Here is a 21145-nt window from a genome sequence, read left to right as displayed (position 1 = left end):
GATTAATTCTTTTTTCATTTGTTCTCCTTAGTTCCTTATTGGCTGGGCTGGGTATACGAGGCTATAAAGGTGGAGGAGGCGGATCTGTTGGTCTCCGCTAGCCGCAGGCCGTTGGCACGGCCACATGTCTTCCTTGTTCAGTTTCTGTTTGTTATGTTAGTTTGGAGCGGGGAGTCCGGGTTTGCTTATTTAGGCTTTGTTCCGTTTTGGTTTTATGTTTTAGGACTTCCCGTCTCGTTTTTGTTTGACTTTGTTGTGAGTATAATTTAATAAACGATTAATTTGGATTACTTTTGTTGTCCTTTTATGTTGCGTGTCCTTAACCCCTAGATAATTAAGGTGACGGACCGTAACAATGATACCAAACTTTTGTATGTAAACCTCTGCATGTGGGTATGGGAAGCTTTTGAAATTGGGTAGGCCAAATCCAGGCGAAAATCCCCAAAATAGCTTCAGGGTGGAAGAAGTTAATAGAAAATTGTCATTATTTTAGCATTGAATTATAAAATCAAGGTTTTCCAGTCTTGGAAAATGTATGTCAAAATGACCATATATTATTGCTGGTCTCTGTAAAACAAATTACCACATGCAACATCTGCCAAAGTTGGCAAGCCAAGTTTCACACTAAAAGTTAATAAAAACAAAAAAAACATTTAACCACTAGTGTACACAGCGTCACCTATAAATAATTTCATCCAGGCATTTCTGAAGATATGGTTAATACACACCTATTTTACAAGCACTTAAAATATAATTTTTTTTAGAAAAACAGCTGTACTTACTGCACTCTTTGATGGGTTCATCACTCCAGTCAGGGCAGTCACGGGCCTTATTACACACTTTATTCATCTCAATGCATTCTCCACTTCGACATTTGAACATGTCAGGGCCGTTACACTGGGTTACTGAACAAATATACAGAAAAGATCAGTTTCAGTCCAGAAATCAATACAAAAGGTAACTCTTTACAATAAGTAACATGATAACATGTACTAAAACATTCTTAAAATCAAAAGTTGCATCATTAACTAATTTACAAAAAACTAACACAATCAACAATTGTACTGGTACTGTATCAATACCATTAACAATGATTAATAAATCCTGAAAAAATATATTGCATATATTGCTTAGATCATGTTTGTCTACTGCATTAATGATAATAAAGCAAGCCTGTCACAGACATCCCGGAATCTAGAGCGAGCAGGCAAGAGTATCACGCGCACTGCAGAGAGGGAGGGGGAGACCTTGCATGTGTGTGCTAGTGTGACTCATAAAGCGATTGTTAGACAGAGAGCATCCTGATTGGCCTGTTCAGGTAAATCAGGGGTGTCAAACTCAAGGCCCGCGGGCCAAATCCGGCCCGCCCCCTCATTTCATCTGGCCCGCGAGAGTTTACAAATTATGTTAATTGTGTGGCCCGCGAGAGTTTACAGATTATTTTATTGTTATTATAAGTTTTATTTTTGCAGGTTTTTTAGCAGCCACCAAAACAGTTAACTTAAATAAACCAGGCTTGATGACGCTGCCTATGCGACCTCCGCATATGGAAACGGACAGCTCGTTCTTTCTCTCCCTCTCTCGCGCCCGCTCACGCGGATCCAGCAAGAAAATGTTTTCCGTCTCGTGTACAGAATTGTTTCGCGATATCCAGCTGGGATTAGTTTACAACGCGTCTATTCCCGCTAAATAATCTGTAGAATAGTTGTACTCTATACACTTTGTCATTATTTGCCTGGGCTTCTACTTTCAAAGCTAGGTATTAATTGAGTTATTTCCAAAACCAATAGTAAGCAAATGCAGGGAAAATTATGAAATGTACAGTAATAAAAGAGTTGATACATTCATACAGTCGTTCAAATACAACCGGCCCTTTGAGATTAACCGTAATGCTGATGTGGCCCGGGATGAAATTGAGTTTGACACCCCTGAGGTAAATCAACCAATCAATTGTCAGTGTGGGTAGGCTTTTATCTCTTCTCCCGAACCAAATTAATCAGTAAGAGTTAAAAATAATGACAATACCCATGGCGGGTTAAATGATTGTAAAAGACACTTAGGTGAGTTCAACAGGTTTAATTTCATGTGCATATTTTTCATTACTACACTAGTTAATAAAATAAGATTTTACTACATTAGTTAACATGAACATAAATTAACTGCACTAATAAAGCATTTTTTTTATCTTTGTTAGTTTAAACATTTACTAACACATTATTCAAATCTTGTTAACATTAGTTAATGCACTGTAAACTAACATGAAGAAACCATGAACAGCTGTATTTTTATTAACTTAAGTTAACAAAGATTAACAAATACAGTAACAACTTTACCGCTTATGGTTGGATCATGTTAGTTAATACATTAAACTAATGTTAACAAATGAGGCCTTTAGTAAATTGTTACCAATACTTGCATAGGCCTATAGAAATGAATATTATGCTTATACTGTATATCTTGAAATGTCATATCCTTGTCCCCCTTTCTTTTTTCTTTTTTTGAAAGGGGTAGGGGCTTCGGGATACCTTCCTGAAATTACTGTTTGCAGGTTGGGATGTCTGATATCACTCAGATATCAGTGGTAATGAAGTCATTCAAGTGTCTAGTGCTGCTCCACCTCAAATCTATCCCTGACACCCTGCAGTTTGCATACAGAACCAACAGGTTTGTAGATGATGCAGTTAACATGGCTAAATCTCAAACTCAACAACAGTAACCTACACCAGGATCTCCGTCTTTGTGGATTTAAGTTCTGCTTTTAAAAGAATCATCCTAGTCCTGCTACAGGACAAAATCTCCAAGTGAAATGTGCCTGACTCCATGTGCATATGATCACAAATTCCTTGTCTGACAGGAGACAACATGTGAAAATAAGATGACATGTATCTGTTCCTGACACCCCAATGGTGTGTTCTTTCTCCACTACACTTCCCGTACATCAACAGCTGCCCTACTTCCAGTCAGGAATCTGTCAAACTAGTGATGTTTGCAGATGACACCACCCTCACTGGGATCATCTCTGAAGGGGTCACCTGATCATGCAGCCCATTTCAGTAAGGAGGTTCAATTAAAACTTTAACTCAGAGTTGACTTACTCTGAGATAAGCGCATGCACAACCATTATAAAAAGCCATCATCAATGGAGCTCCGATATTATGGCAACACCCAGCAAAAAATAAGTTCAGATCAGTGGCGACTCGTGACTGGTCATCTGCGGGGCGCAAATTCAAAATATGTGTTTGGAGTGTCAATGTGTTTTGCTCGTGTTTTCATAATATGCGTTTGTTGCGTCATGTAAATCATGTGCATAACGTGTTTTTAAAAAATAAGTGCCTGCTGCACACACGTCAAAACCATTTATGATAAAAGAAACGCTCATGTTCATAAAATACATGCAAGACACTCCCTTAACAGTAAATTCTGATAACGCATGAGATTATGCGAGTATCTGGCAAAGCGAGCGTCTCTTTTATCATAAACCCTTTAGACGCGTCTGCAGCAAGCACTTATTTTGACCAGACACGTGATGCACATAGGTTCAATCGACGCGCCGAACACATATTTTGAAATTAAAAACCACACACACATGACGGGCTACATACATGTTGTGATGAACATCGCATCGAGCACCCCTGCAAAAAGAAGTCACCGGCCACCACTGGTCCAGAGACTTCTTACTAGTAAAATTGGAAGTGCTGCAAGTGTACAACAACTATGAGCATATAAAAAACTTGTTGTGGAAAATTGCACAATAACTAAGTTGTATTGCTATGATGTAATCTTGTTTTAACGGTTTGTCTTTATAATTGATCAACTTTGTTTAGGCATGTTGACAGTTAGTTTATGCATGGATGGAATGCTGTTTGTCAACTAATTGCGTTATTGTTAAGTTATTGAACCTTACATTTATTTTTTTATTAATCTAAAAATTAGGCATACGACTTAAAAGGCTATGTTTGACATTATTAAAACCAAATGGCAAGCCGGTATTCAAACTCATCACAAAAAGTATTTCTGCGGTGCACACAGCACTGCACTACCCACTACACTACAATTTGTAAGAACGTAAAGGAAACTGTTCAGATGTAAGCCACGGCCACAAAGGCACAATCACTATCGATATATCTAAAATGAATGCAAGAAAAATGATACAGCTCATAAATGCACATGGATATGAAAATTACATTCTGGGTCTCATAATCCTCTTCCAAAATAAATGTAACTCCCTACAAATAAATGCAACATCATCATTTACAGGATCCTTTATAAAAGACATGACATTTTAGTCACTTAGATGGTCATTTTAATTTACCGTTTTAAATTCTGATCACAAGAAACTTTGAGATTACAGAACAAAACCTGCTCCTGACCAGGTTAGGTTCACAGAGTAAATTACCCTGAAAACAGAGTATAAGTTACATCTCCTTCTGAAACAGGCTCGACTTAGTTCAACTGTCTCAGGTTTAACATGCCTCCTATTCTGAAACTAAAACTGAGTTTTCCTCATTTCAGGGTTAACATACTTAGAGTTTTCACTTAACTTCCTTTCTGAAACGGGCTCATGGTGCAGTCAGAACAACCTGATGCTTAACACTGTAAAAACACTGGTGATGGTGGTTGACTTCAGGAAGAACCACCCAACCAAATTATCCTGTGTGACTCTCCAGTCAACATTGGGGACACTTTCCTTTTCCTTGGTACCATCATCTCCCAGTACCTCAATGTGATTTCTTTTGGTAACTCTTGTTAGCTGTTTAGGCTTACTAGTTTAAGAGTTGAAAGATTTTAATAAAGACACAAGAACAGTTCACTCCAACTGTGTTTCTTATTCTGGTAATGTTCTGTTCTCAGATTCCACAGGAAACATGAATACAGATCACCACCTAGTGGTAAGAACCAGCATACATCACATCTTCCTTTTTTCATAGAACAATTCAATAATATTTTTCCTTCAAACATTTGGTTTTGGAACTTACTTAAAATTTTGAACTCAGTGTCATCAACCAAAATGACAGTTGTTAAACTTTAAAACAATTACTTGATTACAGATAAAGTCCTTAGAACTTTAGCAAGAATAAAGTTTTGGTGGACACATGTCACTTTTATAGTCTCTTCTGAAACAACTTCTGGGCCCGTATGTATAAAGCCGCTCAGAGTAAAATTTTAGTCTTAACTGTGTCAAAATTCTAAGAATGACGTCATTTTACTCTTATTCCTAGACTTAAGAATAAGTTTGATTTATAAAGCCCCCTAAGTGTTAAGACTAGGTCTCAGCTCCTAAATTATTTAAGAGAGCTGGAGAGGTCTCTTAACCTAGTTAAGAGTAACAAGAGGGCAGCAGAGAGGTGGAGATCATGCACTTTACAACAAAGAATGTGTTAGAATTACTTTAATTCAAATGTATTTCCATAGCACTTTTGACAAAAAATATTGTTGCATTGTTGCAGAGCAGAAAATGTACAGTAAATACATGTAAGTAGTATATAGAATGTAGACAGGAATTAATATAACCTGAAATATAAAGAATATAGGATTTTTTATACAATGTATATTATATTACACAATATAATATACAGTATAAGATGTATATTAGTGAAACTTAGTGCTTGCATGGTACCAAGAATTATTATAGGATTAACAAGACAGCAAACTTAAATGGTATATACATTTGAATAAAATACTCTGTAAAAAGTTAAAGTTGGATCAAATTATTGATAATGCCTAAAAATGTATTTTTTTTTTCAACTTAAATTTTTCAGTTTAAGTGAAATAATTAAAGTTAAAAATGTTTAATTATTAGGTGTTACCAATTGAAATAAGTTTTTAAGTAGAGCCGCTTTTACATTTTACAGTTTATGATAGGTAAATAAAATACCATAAAATGTAAATAAAATCTACAATAAAAAATGTGAAGTATCTACAAGATTGCAGTGACACTATTACATGTTAAGTGATATTAGAGTATAAAACCCTTACTCAAAACATGATGTTAACAATGTTAGCAGTGAGCAATCCAAAGGTGAAAGTGACAAAGATGGCAAAAATTACAATTGTGTTTAAGTGGAGAAATCCAACTTAACTTCATCATCTTGTTCAGGCTTGATCATCAAAGTATTTTTTATCTAAGTGTTTGCAAACTTTAGTCTTTTCTTTATAAACAGCTTGTGAGTGAAGTTAAAATAATGTGATTAATCATCTTAATTTTTTAAATAACATTATGTTTGTCTATTTCATTAACATGTTAAAAACTTAATCAAAATGGTGCAAAATGGTTATTTGTAATATTGTTAAACATTTTTTGAAGCAAATTTAAATTAAAATATCTAAATACTAATATAATTTGAATGTCTTCATGATTCATAAATGTATGGTCTCACATGCTGCTGTGACTGTATAACATTGCCGGCTTTCTATTGGCTGATTCAGAGGTTAAGGGCGGCCATTTTAGGTTGAAATCATTGTAGTCCTCAGTTTGCGGCACTTAAGTCAGCACTTAAGAATGAGTCTTACACTTTACTGAAAGTTGCTTTCAGCTTCTTTATAAACGTTTTCTATTCTCAAACTGGTCCTACTCCTTACTAAGAATTTTTTGACACTTAAGTCATAGCTTAAGACTATTCTTAAGAGCATTTCTGAGATGTTTTATACATACGGGCCCTGGTCTTGAAGACAACAGTCCAGGTTTTGTTAGTGGCAGTAACAAGGAATTTCAGCCACCACATCTGGGACAAGTTATTTATTACTGGATCCAATAAATCCTGAATATGTTGATTCTGGAAACTTGCCTCTTTTGTCTTGAGCAGGTGTTTTGTTACTATATTTCTTCTGTAAATTTCTCCATCCTACGTTTGAACCAGGTATGACCTTGGGTTTTCATGCTTTTCTACCATAACAGCTGGCTTCCGGTGACTTTCTGCTGTCAATCTCACATTTTCTCCTTCCTTCAGAGCAGGTAGGTCTCTTGCTCCTCGATCATAGTAGAGCTTTTGCTTTAGCTGTCTGTCTTTTAAGCTTTTCTGAACTCATTTATAAAGCTGTGGTTTTAACAACTTACTCACTGTTGGCAATCTGGCTTTTAGCCTTCGGCCCATTAGCAGTTGTGCAGGAGACAACTTTAGTGGGGCTTAGAATTAAGTGCTTGAACTCCCATTTATCCCTTAAGTTTCTCAATTGTGCACTCACAAACTGTGGCCCGTTATCTAAGATAACTTCATCCAGAATTAAATGTCTTGCAAAAAACTACTTTAATGCAGTTATCACATGTTGGCTTGTTGTCCGTTTTAATTTTGATGTATGCACCCCAAACCGTTGAACACATCATCAAACTCCTTAAGGAAGTCTGTGTATCCTTCACAGTCTACTTTGTAGATTATTTTGACAAGTCCTTACTCTGTGCACGCCGTTCCTCCCAGGATGGCAGGTGAGTTTTTCTCAATAACTTGGAACTCAATCTCAGGTTCATTGTCTTTAAACTGGCAGATGAGTTTTGTTGTACCTTTTGGCTCCATCTTGTGGTCAGAATATGAAACTAACATACAGTTTGACTTGCACAGCAACTCCGATTGTCCTGAAACAACTTGAAAATCCTTGTACGAGATTTACACTTTGCTCCTGTATCCAATTTAAAAGAAAAATGGCCAGAGGCAAGAAAGGTGGTGTTGTTCTCCATACTTTTGGCACCGACTGGTACACACTACCAGATACAGGTACTACATATGCTACTGCAGTGGATGGACTTAGAAATAATTTAGTTCCTAAGGTAAATGTAATTGCGGAACATCACAAATTTCGTTAGAGGGCACAGCGACAAGATGAGTCAATAACAGGGTTGCTGCAGGTTTCACCAAGTCAAATTTAAGACTTTTTAAGACCTTTTTAAGACCATTATGAGTGAAATTTAAGACCAACGCGACACAATGATCTCAGAAATTCTTAAAACATTATATTTTTTATTTTTATTATATCATTATTTTTATTTTTTTGACAAATAAAATCCACTAATATGGGAAGATCAGTATGGTCAGCTGCTGATATGTGCCTTGTTAACATGTTTTACACTTTCTCCACCCATACGTTATATGCATAAATATGAACTGTACCGCCATCGCATTTATTCGCCTCTCTAATTACACAATAATTAAATGAAAATGAAATTTACCATTAAAAGGCTGTTCGTGGTTTGTTGTGTGTTGCTAACAAGGTTGTATCTAAATTTGAAGGCTGTAGCCTCCAGAGGTCGCATTTGTAGGCTGCATATGTCATCAAGATTAGCAGATTAAAGTCAAGGGAGTAAACGCGCATGAAGCAGTGAGGTAAACAAAAGCTTCCTAAGTGAAAACTGTGTAACACTAAAGTTGACTCGTTGTTGGTGGCTCGGGACTCGGCGGCCTGAATGTTTAAGTTGATTTTCAATAAAGCAGTGTTGATTTTTTCGCTTCTGGGTCCTCGGTTTCAGAACCTGGCAAATGCTCAGGTAAGCCACAGGCTAGTTGGTTAAATTAACACAGAAAAGATTTTTGCATATACAAAACTGCATTTAAGGTTTGTTTCTCGCCAAACCTACAGTATACAGTCAGATCACAACACCTGAAATATAGCTTATGGCATGAATTGCGTGGATTATAATAGCCTACATGTGTATCCCCTTTAAAAATAATGATTAAAAACTGGATTGAAGTGCGATTCAGTGGTGCGCGAAGTGCAGAACTTTTCTTTTTAGAGGGCCGCCAATCAAACCCGTTCTTCCTCTGTCACTGATTAGTTCTAAGCATTTTAAATTACTATTTTTTTTGCGGACAATGCTTTTTCGGGAATAAACGGAGGTAAGAAATTTAAGACTTGGGTTGATTAAATTTAAGACCTAGGATGAAAATCTGGCCGTTTTTAAGACTTTTTATGGCCTTAAATGTAACTTTCTGAATTTTAGACTTTTTAAGACCCCGCGGGAACCCTGAATAAATCAATTTCTAGCATTTTTGCGAGAACTGGTTGCACTGTTTGAGTTTGGCAATACGGAAAACAAATGCTTGTGTAAATTATTATTACCAACCACATAATAATTTCTCTTCTAAACTATAAATCAAGAGTAAAATATAAATAATACAGAAATATATGTAGACTAAATTTACAATATTGTTTACTGCAATAGGTTTACTGCTGGAATTATGTGTGGTGCCACTCTGTGTTTTAGCGCCACCATCTTATCATTTTGGGTAACAGCGCCTTATTTAATGCTTAAATCTTACTGGACAGGTGAGTTAAAGTCCTGGCAGTGCAAAAACTTCCCTTAGGTCTGAAAGTCTGACCACGCGCCAGTCTGATGCGCGAAAAAAAAAATCACTGTTCGTGTCAATCTTACATCAGTTTAAAGAAACAGTAATATACATTTTAAAAGGGACTTATGTGGACTCGAGAATAACTCCGATTCCAAATGTATTCGAGTTGCAGACGCGACCAAGTTAAAATGCTCACGAGTCCATGACAAGACCAAGACCATTAAAATATGGTCTCGAGACCGAGTCCAAGACAGAGTCTTGAGTACTACAACACTGACATCAGGACTAGACCCTTATGGCAGCCTTATCAACAATAAACCATGATTAGGGATGCTTCAATCAGAATTTTTGCAGCCAATAAAGAGTACCGATTTCTTGTCGTCATGATCTGCAGATACAAAGGCCCGATACTGATTCTTCAAGCTGATATGCAAGCTCTTTGATGACTTAAACTAGATTTTTTTTCTAGATAAAATAATACCACAGATGGTGCCTTTGTTAAATATTATTTGCAGTAATTAGGTAGCCTTTATTATTGTTTTAATAGAGAATCAAATAAATAAGCACAACAAATATTCCTTCTACAAAGAGGAATTTAATATGCCTTTAAAAAGGCTTATGTCTGTGAAAAGTAATGAAAATAAAACACTTCACAGTCTCCATGAATTAAATAAACATGCAATCATATAAACAGTACAATAGTTTTCAGTCAAGAGCTTTAAGATGTGAGAGAGATCGCTCTGTCTCGTGCCCTGAATGACATGCTGACACTGCGTAAAATTTTTCTCCAATTGCGACCGCATTCAGGAGCCGTATTTTTTTTTTACTTTATTGTGAATACACACAAAAGGAAGGGGGAAAAGAGGGAAAAAAAAGACAAACAAAAACAAAACATTAACATTGTCCTGAGACTGGGCTTCATATATTATATACAATCAGACAACATATACGATTTAATGCAAAGGCTTATGTCCTATTTCAGAAAGTCAATAACTGGATCCCATCTTCTTTTAAAGGCTGGGGTTTTTAATTGCACATGTGCTGTTAGCCGTTCCATTAAATAAACTTGTCTTATCTTTTGTGTCCATTGCGCAATGGTAGGTGGTTCAGGCTTTAACCAACATATCGTTGTCATTTTCCTTGCCATCATTAAGAGGAAATGGAGAATAAACGCTTGATCTTGAGGGAGATTGGCTGGGAAGATATCCAGTAAAAACGTTTGGAAGTCAAAAGAAATGTTCACTTTTAATAGATCTTCCAAAATGCCCTTAACAATCGATTGGAGCATCCCTAACCATGACATATCATGGTCACTTACCCAACCTCATGGACATGCTTTTATGCAAACAAAAATCCCTTATGGTTATTACTTCGGCACACATACTCATAAAATCAAAATGAATCAAAATTCACCTCACTACCTCCTTCACTGGGCCCACTTTATACATCAATGTAAAGTTAATGGCCCTTTTTCTATTTTGATACTTTTTGTAAAATACTGTTTGTAAAATATCTGAATATTTCCTTATTTATTGTACTGAACTTGTTACTGTCATTATTATGTACCGGTTGATCAAGACAAATTCATTGTAAATGCAAGCCTGCAGTACTTGGCAAATAAATCTGATTCTTATTGCAAAGTGATACTAAACAAATAATAATACATCCCAGTCTACAAGCAATAAAGCGATGGCCGGCAGGTTGCAACTGATGTGCAATTAATTCTTGAGCATGGCACCTATAATCCATTGCTCCCAGGCGCTGCAGTTACATATGCCCACTGCTCCGGGTGTGTGTGTTCCCAATTTGCAGTGCATACTCACAATATGTGTTAAATGCAGGTCACCTTCCAAGTATGGGTTACTTTACATCACTTTCTCACACACACACACACAAAATTCTAGATTAGTTAATCTACCATTCTTGCAGTTCGCTTCATCTGTACCATCTCCACAATCTCGGAATCCATTGCACTGCCTGCTGCCATGAATACAGCTGCCGTCATCACATTTGAACTGGTCAGGCCTGCAGGTACGGACAGCTGTGTATTGCACACAAACCAAGACATGTTAGTTAGTTTTTGCCTAGTTAAGCTTAAAGACCAGAGACCAAAACATTCTAGAAAGTGTGTTTCCACTGATGCAGAAAAAGGGTTAACACTTTGCATGTTTGCATAACTGTCAAAAACATTTAGCACAAAAACATCTAACATACAGGGACAAAATTACCAGCTGATTTCAAACAAGCAATGTACTCACAACAGTTTTTCTCATCGCTGCCATCTTTGCAGTCTGGGTCACCATCGCAGCGCCACTTTCTGTGAATGCATTCCCCAGAACCACACTGCATCTCACTGGATGAACACTTGGCCGGCGGGGTCGGGTTGTGGCCACAACGCTCAGGTGACTCATCCAGTTGGTCTGGGCAGTCCACATCATCATCGCATAACCAGGTCCTAGGAATGCATGTGTTGTTTCCACAGGGAATTTCACTAGGACCACAGGAGGATGGAGCACAGCCCTGCTCGTCACTACCATCGCCACAGTCATCCTCACCATTGCAGACAAAATTACGAGACACACAGCGACCACTGGCACAGGTGAACTCCAGAGGGGCACATGTAATGTTACCTGACAAAATATCAATGCAAAATGTGTGATGATATTTTTATATGCACTACAGTTCAAGAAAAATATCTCTCTAAGGTGGATTGTACTGTAGTGTTTACGGTCTTATACGACTTAGCTAAGCATACTCAAGGCTTAGATTAATTGATGGTTAAGGTTTGAGATCATATTAAGGCAAGAGGTTACAAGGAGCTTGTTTTCAGAAGACTTAACTAATAAAGAGATTAGGGTTAGGGTAATAGAGAGAGTTTTGCACAGAGGCGGTACCCACTTTAATTTGGAAATGACTACGTGAAGTGTTCAAACAATGAAAAACAAAGCATAACGTTTTATCAGATTTAGAGACTGAACTGTGTATTTGGAGGATAAACATTATACATACACACGAGGAAGATCTTCAGTTATGTCTGGACAATGAGGATGAGTAAAAAAGTCATAATTCTCATATCTGACTATCATGTAATGTGCTTACACCGTTCAGCCTGCATATGCGACCGCAGACGACTGCAGGCTTATTGAGAAACGACCATTGTTTACAAACGTGGAAGCATGTATCTGTGTGGCATGTTATTCTCTACATGGCATGCAGTTTAGACACAGTAATTAAAAGTAAGATTGGTTATCATGTATCCTTCATGGCAACTTTCAGTAAGGCTGCACTACAGGAAATTTTAGGTGTGGCTGTAATATTATTTCATACATTGCGCTATTGTTTACATGCGACACCATTGACGCCATTGGATGCAATGCCATATGCGGCATATTTTTAAATAGTTTATACGTGCTTACAGAAACACATGCATTAAAACATTGTTAAAAACAGAAGCTAGACAATCAGGCATCTGAAAACAGTCATTTGAAAACTTTATATAGCCAAGCACTGCAGATGTTCATCTCAGGGGATGTTCTGAAATTAGTTTATTTACATGATAGTTTATCTAAATTTAGTGTTATTAGTGATATTTACCCATCAGTTATATGCTAGCTTATGTGGTAGTTCTGTGGACAAAGCCAAGAGGTTTTACCACATTATTACCACGCTCGCTAGTACGGTTTAATCTTAGCTGTTCATCGATTTTTCTGTGTTTTCTCCTGCATCCATTAAAGAGCCACACAGATCCAAAATCGAAACTTACCTGTATTGCAGTGTGTCATGTAGCTGTCCATCAATGTAAACAACGTGTTGAACCAAAAAGTGCACGATTAATAAAGTTATTGGCTTCTAAAGTAGGGAGTCGACTCTGAATCGCTGAAACGAGTCGTTATAGGGAGTGAGTCTTCTTCCTGATATTATCCACGTCACACGAACATATCCACGTCACATGAGATACTAATCTCCGCCTACAGCCTTGCCCGGGAGAAACGAAAACTATGACCCGTCCACAGCTAGATAGTGTGTGAGTGTAAACATCAACTCACGCTGTGTTTTCAGCTTGTGTTGTTTTCACTACCAAAGGAGACTTTTTCAAGGAGGAATATACTAAACGTGTCTGGCTGTGAAGAATCAGTGGTTAAAATAAATTTTTATCGGAGGGATTTAGACGTTTGGCAATGAAAGTGGTTCAGTACCCACTTTATTTGAATTGAATTGGAACAACATGCGTCTCCTAACCACAAACTGTAAGTTTGATTATAGCTACATACTTGCTTAAAAGAGTGTAAAATGTCTATATTCGTTTTTATTGCTTGGATTAATGATGAATGATATCGTTGTTTAAACTCTTAACTTATATACTGTCAGAGTCACGATAGCAAGCGGTTTTGCTATGACCCGGTGTTGTGTGAAATTCTGTCCCCTTGAAAAACTGTCCCATGTCCCATACATGCATATTCATAGGTTCGCTCCGCTTTGGAACCAGCGATTGGATTGCAAATTCTTGTTTGTTTTCCAGCTTTTTTTTATATTTATATAAGCTAATAACGCCGAATGATCATATGCCTTGTTCATATGTACAATTGTTTACATTATGCTTTGTATGTGCGTTTTGTAAGAACACTTTTCATGGCTAAACAATATGCTATTTAGCCTAAATTTATAATGCTAAACGTACACTACAGCACGAATCGAGCACATATTTCTCCTCATTGTTTTTGTTGTATCTTGTCCATAGTTAATGTTTTGTTTTGTAGTGTATTAACTGCAATAAAACTCAAATCCCTGCTGAAAAAACAATAGAGACCATTACGCAATCTGTAATGGTTTTTAAAGTTTTAATGGTTAATGGTTTGTACTGGTTTTGTAATGGAAACCCTTATAATTTCTGTAATGGCTTCTATTGTTTTGTTTTTTCGGCAGGGATATGGCTAACTGCATGTATAAATAAAAAATTTAAAATGTTCTCTGGTGTTATTTTGTTTCCTTTTTGAGTTGGACTTTATAGAGCCTTAACGAAAAGAGCATTGCAATCATTCAAAGGACATGATGCATGATTACTCTATTAAAACAGGATTCCTGTATATAAAAATGGCCTAACATTTTTTTTAAAGGTTATTTTAACTAATTGCAAGACCAACATTGTTCAGACCAGCTTAAATATGTTTATAAGTGTTTCCCTGTGTTACTAAAAGGCAAAAATGGAAGAGAGACCAAAATATAAAAAAAAAAACATTTTAATTTTCTTCCCGAATGAGATAATGACATGTTTTTAAACAGAGTGATAAAGAGAAGATGAGAATGAAAAGAAACTGACCATGAGTGTCAAGTGGTTGTTCTCATTATTTGACCCAATCAGCACATCATACTCCCCTGGATCCAGCAGCAGTACATATGCATATTGTAACAAGAGTTTATTTCACTAATTCATTGCTAACATAAAATATCCATTTCAAGAAATCAGCAGTTCTTAAAGCCTTTTCATTAAAATGGCACTGCCCTTCCAGAGGTTCAATGGATGAAAGGATTTTTCAGTAAGTAATGTCAGACTTACCAGGTAATGCATTGATAAGTTTTATTCACCCTTCTATCTAAACAGAGGATTGATTTACACATAGAGAGCAATTAATAAAAAAAAAAAAAAAAAAAACAAGTGCAATGTTTAGATGTATAAATATGAATGGGTTGCATCACCTAACTTACCTCACTTTTATCACTTTCTCCAAGTGTAAGGCATTTAACATCACATGTAAATACTCTGTGTGGGTCGATTTACTTGCAGATTATGCCACATTTTTATCTGTCCCATATTACAATACATACAGATTGCACTACATACAGATTTGTCAAGAGAGGACGCTCGATGGTGACAGCTCAGACAAGAGGAGTGGTTGCATCACCCAGTTTTGGCAGTAGCCTATATGTACAAAAGTTGGATAGTACATCTGTGTTACTTTAATCATTTATGTTTATTTTGTAACATCTTGTGTATGTGCATAAACAAAGAAAATATTACATATGGAATGTAATTCTTAATGTTTTGTCCAGTAATTACAATGAGAAAAGTTGAGTCTTCATGTGTGTTGTGTTTTCAAGTGACTACAGCTTTTTTATGGCCTAGATTCAAATCAAAGTTACCTTTTTGTCTTGGTCCAAATTAGCCTCTTAGCACACAGGGAAACAACCACATTTTGCATTAGGCAAGGCTTGTATTTCTTTTCTTTTTTGTGTATGTATCAATGTATCGCTTTTTATTCCCTTGATTGCCCAAGACAAATTTCTCCAATAGGAGACAATAAAGGCTCATCTAATCTAATCTAATATAATTTAGGTAAATAGCTTTTCAAATATGTTAGACCATTTTTATTTACAGAAATCCTGTAAATAGAGTAATGTTCACATACATGTGTATAATTTATAAGAAAATATGAGTATGCTTTAACCAGTGAGCACATCGTGCTATGTGTAGTTTATGTTATGTTTGATTGTGGTTGTTTATGGATGTTTGTTTATTGTGTGAGCCTTTTATATAATAATAATAATAATAATAAGTTTATTTTATATAGCGCCTTTCTCAAACCCAAGGTCGCTTTACATTGAAATAGAAACACACAGTCAGATAAACATTACACATGTAACAAAGAAATTGTTATATCTTATGGATGTTTGTTTATTGTGTGTGTTTTTATAATTGGACTTTAAAAACTAACTTTATAACTAACTTTATCATGATATGTGATTAATCTGGCCTTCGTGAGTGAGTTTCTTGTCTTTACTTTAACAGTAAGAAAATATGTTTTTGCAAATCTGAATAAATAAGAAATGTCATTTTCAATTACTGCAAGGCTTTTTCGTTAAGGCTCTATAAATTCCAACTGGGGTTAAAAACTGGCAAGAGGCAAAACAACACCAGGAAACATTATATAAAATGTAATAAATAAATATAATAATAATGATAAAAAAGCTACATATATGATTTATTGCAGTGCATGCAAATAATGCAGCAAAATACACTACAAAACAAGAGATGAACTATCGCAACAACAAAAAACAATGAGGAGAAATACGTGCTCGTTCCGATCTTTAGTTTGGTGTTTAGCATTATAAACGTAGGCTAAATAGCAAAAATGATATTGTATAGCCATGAAAAAGTGTTCTTACAAAACGCGCATGCAAAGCATTTTAACCTATTATGTGAAGAATGTAAACAATTGTGCATCTAAACAAGGCATATGATCATTCGGCTTTATTACCTTAGAAATAATATATCAAAAAAGAGCTGGAAAACACAAGAATTTGCAATCCAATCGCTGGTTCCAAAGCGGAGCGAACCTATGAATATGCATGTATGCCCCGCCCATTGGGACAGTTTTTCACGGGGACAGAATTTCACACAACACCGGTTAGTTTACATAAATGTTTAAATGAGTGTAAAATTGTTAGTTTCAATTGTCGTTTGTATTGTTTGGATTAATGATGAATGATGTTGTGTGTTTAAACTGTTAATTTACTGTCAGAGAGTCACGTTAGCAAACGGCTAACGCATGCTCATTTACGGTTTTGTTATGACCCGGTTAGTTTACATAAATGCTTAAATGAGTGTAAAATGTCTATATTCGTTTTTATTGCTTGGATTAATGATGAATGATATCGTTGTTTAAACTCTAATTTATATACTGTCAGAGTCACGATAGCAAGCGGTTTTGCTATGACCCGGTTAGTTTACATAAATGCTTAAATGAGTGTAAAATGTCTATATTAGTTTTTATTGCTTGGATTAATGATGAATGATATCGTTGTTTAAACTCTTATTTATATACTGTCAGAGTCACGATAGCAATCGGTTTTGCTATGACTCGGTTAGTTTACATAAATGCTTAAATGAGTGTAAAATGTCTATATTCATTTTTATTGCTTGGATTAATGATGAATGATATCGTTGTTTAAACTCTAATTTATATACTGTCAGAGTCACGATAGCAAGCGGTTTTGCTATGACCCGGTTAGTTTACATAAATGCTTAAATGAGTGTAAAATGTCTATATTCGTTTTTATTGCTTGGATTAATGATGAATGATATCGTTGTTTAAACTCTTAATTTATATACTGTCAGAGTCACGATAGCAAGCGGTTTTGCTATGACCCGGTTAGTTTACATAAATGCTTAAATGAGTGTAAAATTGTTAGTTTCAATCGTCGTTTGTATTGTTTGGATTAATGATGAATGATGTTTTGTGTTTAAACTGTTAATTTACTGTCAGAGAGTCACGTTAGCAAACGGCTAACGCATGCTCATTTACGGTTTTGTAATGACCCGGTTAGTTTACATAAATGCTTAAATGAGTGTAAAATGTTAGTTTCAATCGTCGTTGTTATTGCTTGGATTAATGATGATTGATGTGTATTGATGTTGATAATGTCTTCTCAGTAAATCTTGTTTGCACGAGGTCAATACATGTTGCACTGTTGATGGTCTGTGCCACCGAACTGTGGTCTGTGAGACTGATCTGTGATCTGTGCAAAGACACTGTGTCAGTTGACCAATCAGAGCAGAGTAGGCTTCTATAAGGTGGGGTTTAGGCAGACTGAGTCGTTGAACGGCTTCACACGAATCGTTTGGGGATCTCTGAGAAATGGGGTAATTTTAAATTTATATTTTGAGAAAATTACAGTGTTTTTTGACCTTGCATGCATTTAAACCTGTTGTCCGGGACTTATAAATAGTGATAGGATGCTTAAAATTGTCATCTTACTGGCTCTTTAATGTAAAGCTGCTTTGAAACAATTAAACAATTGTGAAAAAAGCCAAATAAATAAATTTGAATTAAATTGAATATCAGATAGCTTGTCACACTCCATGCTGAAGCAGAGATCATTCACCAGCATATAAGAATAGCGCGTCTCACGATAATATGAGTTTATAATAAACAAAATGCACATGTGTCATGGTAACAAGATATATATCTTTCCACTCTTTGAAACAGGGTTTACTGCACATTAACAATCATGATCAGAAATGTCTGCAAACTGGACTGAAGCAGATATCAGGTAGCTTGTCACCCTCCGTGCTGAAGTGGAGATCATTCAGAAGCATAAAAGAATAGTGTGTCACACGCTCATAGTAGCTTAAAACAAACAAAAATGCATGCGCATCATCGCAACAAGATATATCGTTTAGCTCTTCAAAACGGAGGTTTTTAATGCACATTGATAAAAGTAGATATCTGATCCTCTGATCCGATCATACATTTTTATATTTAAAAATATATGTATGCATTATATATAAGCCTATATGCATTAATGCGCACATACGCCGATGGCTAAACAGATATTTTATCCGATCTACGATAAAGACTCATTTATGTGAAAAATCTAACTTAAAATTGGCAAAATAATTTTTTGTAAATAATTAGTTTTAGTTGTTTGGTATTCGGTCTTCAGCTGAGTGTTTAATTTTATTTGGCTTCAGACAAGAATTTTACTTACGGTGCATCCATATTTCACGTCACGTTATAGTGACCAAAATCACTACGACTATCAATATTATCATGATTTTGTAAAAAATTTCTAGAAAAAGTCAAAAAAGTTGTGATTCAATACCAAATGTAAAATTAATTTTACATGTAAGTGTAACTAGTGTTATGACCTTCAGTCATTTGTTTTATTTCTGTGCAGCCCTCTTGTGTCTTCTCTCTGTACTTGGCAATTGTTTTCAGGAAGGCGGTTCCTGGAGTTTATATGATGAAGGCTGTGATTGGTAATTATCTCCACCAGGGGTTAAATTGGGATTTGTTATGTGGGGGGGCTCTGCGGGGAGGGGTACTTCAAGGGGTAACATGTTTAATACTGATGACAGCAAAGCCACTGGTGTGTTTCAATGACATTCTGGACCTCTGATAGGATTTGATAAGTTTCAGCTTTAAAGCTGTGCCAGAGGTTGACCCAAAATATTTCAAAAAAGAGTGTCTGAATTTTAAATGATGCAAATCTATGAGTTTGACACCCTATATCCATTTGTTCCACATGTCATTATGCACAATTGATCACATTTTAAAGGAAGTTAAAAGAATCAACCTCCTTGAATAATTCTAGGCATAAGATAGGCTACCCCAAAAGACTCAATTAACAAGAAAAGGTACAACACACAGTACTGTATCATCAACATGTCTTAATAAATTAGCCATAGAGATTCCCTATGCTGGTCAGCAGCTAAAACAATCATATAGTTAGGTTTGATTTGTGTAATCAAAATACATTATTTTATTAAACTATACAATAGTTATATCCAGTGTTAACATAATGTAATTAGATGAGTGACATACATACTTTAATCCCTTAACACGTTTCTTCTATTAAGTTTTCTCGACGTGGGCAACATTCTTACCTCTCTCTCTCTGTCTCTCTCTCTCTCTCTCTCTCTCTGTCTCTCTCTCTCTGTCTCCTTCGTCAAATGATCCTGCGTGAGAGCGCGTTCTTGAAGTTCTGAGTTTTTTCGCTTGAGTTGCATAACTTGCGCGAAGACGCATTTAAAGGGAAAAGCGCGTGCTTTCACGGCAATTGCGGCGCCCAATTCGCGTCATTTTCATCGCCCCGTGCGAGGACGCGCCTGGTTGGGTCTTTGCATTGACTTTGTATGTAATCTACTCGCGCAAATCGTTGAACTTGCGTTGGTGAGTATGCCCCATAATGAATGAAAACGCATTATTCCCTTCGCGTCAGTGCACACGCACGAGCGTAGCGAGTACACACGCACAAGCGCAGCGGGTACACTGGCAAGAGCAGAGCGCGACCTTCAGCCTATGTGCCAGGGCTTAGCCCCGGACGGCCCCGGCCCAATTTAAACCCTGATCTCCACCTGTTCCAGATAAAAGGACTGCCTGGATCACTGATTGAGGCCTTTGCTGCCATTGTGATTACTTTGTTTGCGCTGTGCTTTTGTATTGGTCATTCTTATGTCCTCTAAGCATTAATCCAATTTGTTAATTGTTGGGTGTCATAGCAGAGAGAAAGGATTATAAGTTAGTGTTCAGAGTGTGTTGAGCCTGTTATTTTGTTTTGTTTATTATTTGATAGATTTTTTTGTGCTTGACCCATGCCTGATATTGACTACGATTACGGACTCTGATTTTGACTTGTTAGCCAGATAATTTTATACACTTTCATTAAATATCTACCAATATATTGTGACAAGGTGTGTAGGGGGATCGATGAAATTTATTTTGACTATCTTTATTATATTGTTTTGTTGCCATTATTGTTTTTTTATATTTGTATTTTGAAGAAGATTGTTTTGTTTACTATTTTGGCCTTTTCCTCCCCTGAAGCATAAATCCTTGTCTACTAGTGAATAAAAATTGTGAATTGTAACCTCTCCGAATCAAGACTCTCATTTGCCCGTTCTGTTGTGACTGACCCCTAGACGGTCGTAACATTAGATTTCCCTAAATGTGCATTATTGTATTTAAATTCCTAGTCAGTGAAGCACTGTCATCACAAACACATGGGAGCAGACGTGAATGAATGTGTTTATCTTATGTTATTGCTAATATTGGTTAATGCTGGACAGGGGTTTTCCAGCCGTGGCACTGGTATTGTAAGACAGTAATAAAAAAATTATGCAGTAATACTAGCCGTTGGACATTTTTATTGTGGTTTAACTATTAAACCGGTAATCGTTACATCTCTACCTTTCTTTCGTATGGGTTACACTGTAGTTCTGGATTTCATTAGCAGTTTGGTAATTTAACCTCTTGGTGTTAGTGTGACTTACCACAATTTATCTCGTCTTCCCCGTTATCACAATCTTTTTCACCATCACACTTCCAGAAGACCGGAATGCACTGTGTAGAACCCACACCACAACTAAACTC

General features: G+C 36.2%; 1 protein-coding gene across 4 annotated transcripts in view; it reads right to left on the bottom strand.

The window, feature by feature from the left end:
* Positions 1-21145, bottom strand: part of vldlr (very low density lipoprotein receptor) — a 232424-nt gene that overhangs the window by 83511 nt on the left and 127768 nt on the right. For all 4 annotated transcript variants that reach the window (XM_065290193.2, XM_065290194.2, XM_065290195.2 and 1 more), the window contains 4 exons: positions 21046-21145; positions 11534-11905; positions 11194-11316; positions 783-905 (listed from right to left, as the gene is read on the bottom strand). The exon at positions 21046-21145 is cut by the window's right edge and continues 23 nt beyond it. In XM_065290193.2, the coding sequence (XP_065146265.1) occupies positions 783-905; positions 11194-11316; positions 11534-11905; positions 21046-21145 (718 nt within the window). The remainder of the gene's footprint in view (positions 1-782; positions 906-11193; positions 11317-11533; positions 11906-21045) is intronic.

Source organism: Paramisgurnus dabryanus, chromosome 10 (assembly GCF_030506205.2).
Source record: "Paramisgurnus dabryanus chromosome 10, PD_genome_1.1, whole genome shotgun sequence".
Lineage (NCBI taxonomy): Eukaryota > Metazoa > Chordata > Actinopteri > Cypriniformes > Cobitidae > Paramisgurnus > Paramisgurnus dabryanus.
Note: the sequence above shows the minus strand (reverse complement) of the source record. Positions and strands in the feature narration are given on the sequence as shown.